This window comes from Myodes glareolus, chromosome 8, assembly GCF_982192425.1.
Source record: "Myodes glareolus chromosome 8, mMyoGla1.1, whole genome shotgun sequence".
NCBI classification, from domain to species: domain Eukaryota; kingdom Metazoa; phylum Chordata; class Mammalia; order Rodentia; family Cricetidae; genus Myodes; species Myodes glareolus.
In genome coordinates, this window is record NC_142033.1 from 108,776,012 (window position 1) to 108,785,419 (window position 9,408).

Consider the following 9,408-nt stretch of genomic DNA (forward strand, 5'->3'; position numbering starts at 1 on the left):
GGGGGAGGTTTCAGGTCAGCTACAAGGCCACTTCTCCATTTATTGTCCCCTAAGCAGCAGAAAGGTGCCCACTGAGACCTCAAGGTCCATTCGCTCCATCATACCTCGTAGGGCTGCCTTGTCACTTATGGGAGGCAGGGGGACAGAGCTTTGGGGGGCCTCAGGTCTGTGGGCTGGTCTCAGTGAGGTGAGGTCACACTGTCCTGGCCTACGGAGCAGTCGAGGGGTTGTACAGACGCCCTCCAGGAAGGCTGACATCAGAGTCCGCAGAACACACGTCCTCTCTCGTCCTTGTAGCCTACTGCCCCCACCTCAGTATCTGCAAGGGGGGGGACAAGACAAGACATGGGACTGAGTGATGCTGACTCGAGGGGCCTCCGTAGCCCAGTCCAGCCCAGCCCGCAGGAAGAGATGCCCCTTCCACATCCACCAGGGTAGGGAAGAGAGATCACAGAAGATGCCAAAGCTGGTGTCAATTCCTTCAAGGGCCCTGGAAAGCCAGATTTAGTGACTATGGGGTCCTGGCTCTACAGCAGCCATCACTGTAACAGGACAGTCAGCCCTGATGCTACTTGGTCATCCCCAGTGCAGTTCTACCCTGTCCACAATGCCACCTCCCTGTGAGGCTCTCACCGGAACACTCCTCCTGGGTCTGTTTCCATTAAAGCTACCAAGACCTTCCTGACACCCTGCCTTCTTGACCCTCATTGAGGGATTAGCCACGCCTCCAGCCCTTTACTGGGGGACCTCTGAGCTAGACCCTGAACCCTATTTAGAGACATGGTCGTTTGCTAATTTGTCTAAATGAGCTCCTTCCTACCATCTCAGATTCCTGGTTTCAAAGACGGTCTCTTCCTCGCTGTCCAGAGACACCATCTCTTCATGCTCCTCTTTGTTGGTCAGAAGTCCATACCTCCTTCGCTGTGGCTTCTTGAGTCTGCAAGGGGCACAGACACCCTCAGAGCCTACTAACATGCTCCTGCCCACTCCAACCCCCAAGGTCCAAGCCACCTGCATGATGTGAATCCTTCTGTTGGAGGAGCTACAGGAGCAACTCTGGGCATGGTGAAAGCCATGCAGGCGCATGCGTGGTTGGCTTGTCAGCCACAGCTCCCTATTAAAGCATAAGTCACTGTCTGACAGCTAGGAAAAAAAAAAAATGGAAGAAAGGAGGCTTTTTTTTCCCCCCTGAGTCAGTGTCTTGCAGCCCAGGCTGACCATTTAATTTTTTTAAATTAATTCATTTTTATTTTATGCGCATTGATATTTTGCCATGGGTGTTAGGTTCCCTGGAACCGGAATTAAAGACAGTTGTGAGCTGCCACGTGGGTACTGGGAATTGAACTCAGGTTCACTGAGCCATCTCTCCAGCCCACGACCATTTAATTCTCTAGGTCAGATGACCCCTTAACTGCTGTCCCCACTTTGCAAGTGTTGAGATGACAGGTGTGTTACCCCTAAGCGGTGCTGGGAATGACACCCAGGTCTCTGTATGTTAGGCACAAAGCTTGAGCCACCGAGCCTCAATTCTGCAGGGTTTTTTTGTTTTTGTTTTTTTTTTTTTTTGAGTGTGGAGTTATTGAGATAAAGGGAATGGGGAACAAAACGGGAGAGAAAGAGGGGAAGAGAAAGGAGAGAACAGAAAGTGCCTCCTCTGAGAAATGGCGGAAGGAAAGAGCGAATTTTGCAGTTCTTGAAGTCTGGCGCGGTTTTCTGCACACCTGTGACCACAGCACCGGGGAGACCGAGGGACAAGATCGGCCACCCTGAGGCCGCTGCCCACTTGCCTGCTCTAGAACCACAGGAGTCAGGACCAAGGGCTAGGCCGGATGCCCGCGTCACGTGCTCTCCCACCCACCCCACAGTGACTTACTAGATGCTGATTGGACGCGCTAACGCACCTAAAAGCCCGGATGAGGAAATAGAGGGAGATCAGGCCGCTGAGCCCGGTGATTACGTAGAACAAGCGCCACAGCATGGGACCCGTGCCCGAGGGCCCCTCGTGTGTATAATTGCGAGGTACAGCTGGCCAGCTGGAGTTTTCGGTGGAACCCGGGATGGCGCACAGGAGGAACAGCAGCAGCAGCAGTAGCAGCGTACGCGGCGCCATGCCGAGGCCGAGGCGGAAGTGAGCACAACCCCGCCCCACCCCGCCCCCAATGCCTCGCGCGGTTTTTTTTTCTACTCTTAGTGCCTGGTTGTGGTGACAAGTGGGCGTCAAGACTCCTCCCCGCCACGTCCGAGTTATTCCCATTCCCACCACATCTTAGACCCAAGCAACACAGCAGGGGTTCTGGGTCACAGCCCTTTATTCAGGCAGCCCCCCAAGATTCTGCCCCTGCAACCATGCCAGCCCCAGCTTCATTCTCTGGTCCCGCAGGAAGCCGGTGTCAGCTCAGGAATTGCCTGGAAGGGAAGAGTTAGAGGACATGGGTGAGGAAAGCCCAGTCCAACCCCGGGGGTCTCCCCCAGACCTCAGAAAACCCTGGGTGTCCAGGGACGCCAGCCCTAGACCCCGTGCACTCACCTGGCCAGCTGTGTGCAGTCTGCTGCTCTTGCTCCTGGGGAGCCTCCTAGGACCCGAAGTCACGGCCACAGCCATTCTCCCATGGTTCAGGTTGGCTCCCCTTCATCCTGCCAAAAAGAGGCGCGTGACCCTGGCGTCCCCGTGGTTCTGCAGCGCCCTCCCGCCTCCCAGCCTCTCTGCTCCCACCCTCGCGGCGCCCACGTGGCTCGTCCCAAGGTGGCCAAGGCCCAGGGCATCAGCGCCCTTCTGCAGCCCCTGGGCAGAGCCAGGCTCTGCCCTGCTCAGCAGCCTCACGGACTCTGGGCAAAAACTAAGGACAGCAGTGTGGGTCTGAAGCCTGTCAAGCAAGGAACAAAAACATGTCCACAAAGGCAGGCACCCGGTGGCTCTGGCCGGCCTCGGGAGGACTGGCAGGAGGTACCACCAGTTTGACCCGACTTCCAGGAAGCAAGGGTCAACCCCAGGCCTAAGTTTCTGTCCAAGTGAGCTATAAATCAGAGGGATGCGACACGAGCGAAGGTGTTACCTCGAGGCACAGGCCAGCTGCACAGAGCTAGCGGGGGGAGCAGCAGGCGAGTCTCGGAGGGTCTGTGGCTCGCGTCTGTCCCCCGAGGGCTGCGGCTTCGGAGGCTAGCAGAGAATGCCTGGAACTGGCGGGGCGCAGCCGCTAGGCAGCCTCGCTGGCCCTCCCTGTACCCGGCCCTACACTGGCCAAGGCCTCTGCCGCCCCGCTACCCCTCAACACTGCCCACTCCCGTTCCCACTGGGTTGCTTGGGCCTCCCGCACTGCCCTGCCTTCCTAGCTGCTCTGCTGGCCACGGAGCCGCAGCTCAGTGTGTCGGCAATGAAAGGGAAATGGTCAGAGTGAGGTTCGTTTCACACCGTCTTTTAATCGGCTTCGTGAAGCCAAAGAAACTGCGTACAAGAATTCCTTAGCCACTGTGAATACAACATCGATGGAGTATGCATGTCTTCGGTAAAAAAAGGACAATATAAATAAACACTTCCACAGCCTGCTGGACTGCTATGCATCCCATGGGCCGCGACCCGTGCCCAGTGGGCAGGACTTGCTGTGCTCCGCATCAAAGCTGGGGAGCTGGAGAGCCATGGCTTGCTCAAATAGAGTCCATTTCCTCTCAGGAGGGGTAGGGTGCCAGACTTCATGGGCAGCCACACAAAAAAGAAAAAAACAATACAACCGAAAAACCCGAAAAAAACAAAAACGAGCAACCAAAAACCCACACAACCCCGACAATTTAGAAAAAAACAAAAACCCATGGCTCATTGTAAAAAAGTAAAATCTGAAGTGCTTTCAAAAATGTTTTTTATAATGCTTAAAAAGACAGCGCTTCCTTAAAAAGAAAAGTCTGGTCACGAGGCCATCTCGGTCAGAAGCAGGCTGTTGATGGGTCAGAACGGAAAGGACTACAAAAGTGGGAACAAGGTGCTCACTACACAACGTTCAGCGAAGCTCCCCCATCTTAATTACAGCCATGGAAGGACGATCTGGACGCAGAGGGCTTTTACTCGTTGTGTGTAGCTGAGGACAGAAGCGGGACAGTGTAAAGGCACTGGAGCGTGTGCTCCGCCCGCACGGGAGGTGGCACAGGGTCCCATGCACCTGGCGCCCTGTCCTGTGCGGCAGTTCTGGGAGCTGTGCCCCAGGCTGAGTGGCCTAAGTTGCTGAGGGCACAAGGGTTCACCAAGCCCAACCGCAGGCCACTTAGATGGCGTCCTTGGAGCCAGACTTACCGTAACTGTCATAGCTGTCTCTGTAGGACCCGCCCGAGCTCCGGTAACCATAGCTGCCACCCTGACTCCGGCTGTGGAAGGACACACACGGACACTAAAGGGCACATGCCTAGCAACACCTGGGCTCAGCCCCCGCACCAAGTGCAGCTGGCAAGAGTGGGTTCTTAGTGGGGGCTGCTTGCCCTGTACGCGAGGCCCTGGTGCCAGCTGGGTATTCAGCAAGAACAAAACAAAAACATCTGCACCTTTCAGCTGAGGCAACCCTTCCTCTGCTCATAGCCTAAGCCCAGCTGCTGCCACCAAGGCTGAGTCATCTCCCTGGGTTGCCCATCTGGCTCACCTGGCATAGTAGTCTCTGGAACCTCCATAACCTCCACTCCGGGAATCAAAGCGGCCACCTCCATAGCCTCGGTCTCCCCCACCTGTAGAAGACAGAACAGTCAGTGAGTCCCTACAGCAGTCCCACCACCAGTCCAAGGCCCCCAGCACTCACCTCTAGAGAACCCACGGCCCCGGCTGCGTCCCCCGCGGAAGAAGCCTCGGCCTCCAGCGGAACCACCCCGGTATCCACGGGACCGGTTGTCAGAAGACTTGCCAGCCTGGTCAACTCGGATCTGCCGCCCATCCACAGACTGCCGAACAGAGGGAGGGTCAGCATGCCCACTCCACATCAGACCCATGCAGCCCAAACTGGCTGACTTGATCCTCACCTTCCCATTCATAGCCATCATGGCGTCCTTAGCGTCATCGATGTTCTCAAAGGTGACAAACCCAAAGCCTCGGGATCGCTGGGTCTCCCTGTCCTTTACCACCACCACTGTAAGGGAGAGTCGTTAGTTGTGCCCAGTCTGCCCCAGAGCAGAAACCAAGAACGGTGCTCCTTACCCAAGTCTCACCTTCAGAGATCTGCCCGTACTTGGAGAAGACCTGCTCCAGTGCCTGCTCGTTGGTGTCGAAGCTTAGCCCTCCCACGAAAAGCTTGCCTTCATCTGACGCCATGGCAGCCTGCACACACAAGTGTTTGTTTTGCCTTAACCCCTCCTCCACAGACTGAAACCAGATAGCACACTCAACCCTTTTAAGTTTTTGAGACTGGACCTCCCTTTACAGCCCAGGACAGCATGGAACTCCCTGCACAAGCTTAAATGCTAGGATGATGCAGTCCCCGAAAGCTCTGAGGAGTTTCCTGCCCCTTCCCTTCCCTACTTTTGTATATAGAAGTGATCCATGATCTTCAGGGGAACCTGGCTCACACCCATCATCCAGCCACTCAAACCACTCTGGTGGAAACATCAGTGAGACAACTTGGGAGACTGTTTGCAAAAACTCCTCTCATCCTAGCCTTTGGGATATGGAGGCACAAGGGTCAGAAGTCCAAAACCATTCGCAACTACACAGCAGGTCTGACACAAGCCTCAGCTACATGCTCCATCTCAAAACCAGACACAAAGAAGTCTTTTCGGCTTTATCATCCCAAACCCACATCTAAGACTGTAATGTAACTCAGGCTGACTGTAAATGGTGGTTCTATTGCTTAAGACAATGAATTCTAGCCCCTTTCCTTCAGTGGGCCTTCATTAATCCTGTCCAGAGAACTCCAAGGTCTGGATCACCCAGCCAGAATGGCATGCTGGAAATTTATTCACTTTGTAAGAGGATGTGGGTGGTTGGGGACAGAGATGACAGCGACTTCCTAGCCTCACCAGCTGACAGTAGTTGGGTTAGAGATGTTTCATCACTGAAATACGTTTTTGGGTGCTGTCAAGGAGCTGTGATACTTATGGGATGCAACCTGGGGCCACAGCTCACTCATCAACCAAGGACTAGAGAAGTGCTTTTTGCTTGGTGGACTCCGAGGGAGGAGGTTGGCCCGAGAGGCGTGGCTATAGAGGGGCGTGGCATTTTAAAAAAGTCATTATTGGCTGGGGAGAACGAAGACCTAATGGCTTGGAGAACAAGTCCACTATAGTATTCCTGGGCCACTACACCTGGGAAAAACAAACTTGGGACGTAAAAGGGCAACATTCAAAACTACATGTGCTTTTTTTTCCCCTCGTGAAACCACACAGGGAAGACGAAACCGAGGCACAGCCAGCTGGAGTAACGGGTCGCAGGCGACCCAGCTCCACATCAGCGGACAACGGGGTTCTGGAGCTAGGCGCGCCCCGCCCACGGAGCAGCGCATGCGCAACGCGCTCACCCTGCGCCATTCCATCCGGGCACTCTGCAGTCCCGCCATTTCGCCGGCAAAGCTTTTCAAAGCCTCACGGCCGCCATTTTACAAAGCCCACCATTAAGTCAGCATCAGCCCGGGGACGACGCGCGGTGGAGAACGCCCTCCGGGAAGCGTGAGGACCCGGTGTCCCGCCGCCCGCCTCGCCGCCGGCGGGGTGGACACCAACCCGGGCCCGCCCCCAAATCCCAGGGGGGTGCCGCTGCGGCTCCGCCTCGCCCGGGAGTCACAGGCCGCCCGCCGCCCCGGGCCCCTCAGAGCCGGTGCCGCCAGGGCCCTCACCGCTGAGTCGGGCAGGTCCCTGACGCGGGCGGGAAGACAGCGCGCCACAAACACCCAAGCCTCCTAACGCGCGAGTGCGAGGAGGCGCGTCCGAGTCCCGCCTGATATACCCCTCCCCTGGGGCCCCTCCCCTGCCCCGCCCACTGCGCCGCACTGACCAATCCGACGCGCCAGACTCGGCAGCTCCGCTCCAGTGGAGGGGCGGGACCATCCCGGCTTCGCTCCTGCCCGCGCGGAGGCGCTGAGCGTTCTGATTGGCTGCCATGCGCGCAGGCCGCATTCTCCCGCCCGCTAGCGGCCAGAGGGCCGGGATAGCGCGCTTCGGGGGCGGAGCTGACCCACTTCCGCGTTCCCCGCCCGGTTGGCCTGCGGCGGGGAACAAAGAACTTCAAGGCTTTTGCTACCTCCGTGGGACTCACAAATAAGGCACGAACCTTGACATATCGACTTCACACTTCTCCAGTCTTTTTCTTTCTCCCAATATTTTTATTATATTTATTTAGCTGAAGTGTGTGTGTGTGAAAGCCAGAGGACAATTTTCTGGAGTCTCTCCTTCCATCCTGAGGACCAAATTCGGCATTAGCCGCGAACGCCTTTACCCACTGAGCCATTTCCTCTAACCCGAATCCATCTGACTTCCCTAGTGTCTCCGGATACAACTGACGCCTAGGCTCCCCGACATCCCATAAGGTCATCCCAGTAGTGACTACAATGTCAGTACTCCCTCCTCTTCAGACTTGTTGAGGTACCTCACGAGTACACCCAATTTAGTTTGCCTACAAATTTCCACCTGCTCCACAACTGCCATTTGAACCCTGATTTCTGCCCTCCCCCAAGCAGGTGCACATCACCACATAACACAGCTGGCAGAGCGCCTGCATCCCGTACTAGGATAGAACCGAGGGCCTCAAGCATGCCTGAGCCACACCCCCATCCCCTCACTGTGTGATTCTAGGCAGGGGCTACACAGACCTATATCCTCAGCTTTCTTAAAAATACACATATGAAAAAACAAAACAAAACTGCATTTTTATGTATATGGGTGTTTTGCCTGAATGTCTGTACATCATGTGCCTGCCCTGTGCCCACTGAGGCCGAGTTTGGTTACAGTTGTGAAGCTCTATGTGGATGCTGGGAATTGAACCCAGGTCGTCTCTAAGAGCAGCCAGTGATCTTGACCACTAAGCCACCCTCAGTTTTCTGACCTGTCCTTGACCTCTTTAGCCCCAGCCTACCAAGTGGTTGGGATAACATCCTCAACGCCAGGCCACAGCATGGCATCTCCTTTCACTACGATTTTGAGAGTCGTGAGACCGGAGGACCTGGCTGGCCTCTAATTCAGGCAAATCCCTTCTTATCACGGCAGTGCCTTCTGCCTGGGGGAGCAGCTGGTGGCGACCTCTCCCCAGATGTGCTGAGAGTGTGATCTGCTGACACAGGGCCAAAGCAGCTCAAGCCTGCTCCAAGCCCCAGGCTCACTGACCCTTGAATGATGTTGGTCGAGGTGACCCATCAGTGTCCAGGAGAAGGATGCCAGAACCCCTCAGGGACACAATGCTCCCTCCTCCTAGATGGCAGCTGGTGACTCATGACCACCCCCTCTGCACCTCACTTCCCCCCACCCCCTCGGCACTCAGCCCTCCTATCCCCGTCAGAGCAGCCTGCTGCGTCAGCCACTCACGCAAGGAGGTTATTAAAAAGAGCTGAGAAACCAACATGCCTTCCCTCCCCTCAACGCGCACCATCCAGGAGGGGAGGGGACCGTGTTTCGCAGGGAATGCTGGACTGCAAGCCAGCCGAGCCAGAAATAAGGCGGCCCCCTGTGTGCCCCCTCCCGGGGGGAAAACTGGATTCCTGTAATCCCAGCTCCCAGAGTCATGCTGGGCCCCTGGTCTCATTCCCATTATGAGACCTTCCAGTTCCTGGTTTTGGGAATTGCCATATTCATTCATTGATTCATTCATTCATTCATTCAACCGGCACCCACTTAATAAGCTTTCTACCAACCAGCTCCTTTGGGCCAGACTCCACCAGTACCCAGGGCCATTTCGAATCCCCAGAAGGGCGAGCAAATATATGTGACCCGCGGATACCGCTTCAATTGGCATCTCTTGAGTCTCTGGTGTACTTGTGTTAAAAGTGTGTTCCCGTACACTTACCTGTGTCCACATTGCCAGGTGGCTCAGCGTGCCACTATGACCCTTTGTTTCTTTGGGTGGGCTTTAAAAGGAGCTGGAAACCTCTCTCTCACACACACACCCCTCCATCCACGCTGTGAACCCCTGCCTTAAAATGGTGCTCGGTGCCTGACAGGACACAAGAGGGCGCTGCAACCTCGGCTGGAGCGTTCAGGACCGACGTCCCGCCGCCTCTTTCTGTAGGGTCGCCAGCTACTTGGCCACTAGACGTCGCTGCCCTAGACAGCCATCGCCGACAGAGCCAGGACAGTGCAGGTTTAGTATCGCCGTGCCCAGCTCGCAGGCGGCTTTCCTGTACGAGAGATCTGAATAGCTGGACTCCATGCCCAAGGTTCACTCCCGCGTGTCAGGGCAGTGCACTTGGCCAAGAACTCACCCGTCGGGTCTATCGTGTATGCTCCCACTGGGAGCCGTCT

General features: G+C 55.9%; 2 protein-coding genes across 4 annotated transcripts; both read right to left on the bottom strand.

The window, feature by feature from the left end:
• Positions 1-15: 15 nt before the first annotated feature.
• Fam174c (family with sequence similarity 174 member C) lies at positions 16-2,145 on the bottom strand. The gene is made up of 3 exons (XM_085692518.2): positions 1,902-2,145; positions 821-937; positions 16-319 (listed from the first exon to the last, which is right to left on the bottom strand). Coding segments are annotated over exons 1-3 (327 nt in total). The 5' UTR covers positions 2,111-2,145; the 3' UTR covers positions 16-318.
• A 146-nt stretch (positions 2,146-2,291) lies between these two features.
• On the bottom strand, positions 2,292-6,899 carry Cirbp (cold inducible RNA binding protein). 3 transcript variants are annotated; one of them, XR_015002900.2, is made up of 8 exons: positions 6,795-6,899; positions 5,176-5,284; positions 4,990-5,096; positions 4,773-4,911; positions 4,620-4,701; positions 4,280-4,350; positions 2,528-2,634; positions 2,292-2,406 (listed from the first exon to the last, which is right to left on the bottom strand). XR_015002900.2 is itself a non-coding variant. In XM_085692517.2 (7 exons), the coding sequence occupies exons 2-7, from the start codon at positions 5,276-5,278 to the stop codon at positions 4,051-4,053; spliced, it is 519 nt and encodes a 172-aa protein (XP_085548643.1). In that variant the 5' UTR covers positions 5,279-5,284; positions 6,795-6,899; the 3' UTR covers positions 3,398-4,050. The 3 variants fall into 3 exon arrangements, 2 of the variants coding, with proteins under 2 accessions (XP_085548643.1, XP_085548642.1); XM_085692517.2 differs by lacking the exons at positions 2,292-2,406; positions 2,528-2,634 and adding an exon at positions 3,398-4,067; XM_085692516.2 differs by lacking the exons at positions 2,292-2,406; positions 2,528-2,634 and having other exon boundaries at positions 4,074-4,350.
• Positions 6,900-9,408: the final 2,509 nt, after the last annotated feature.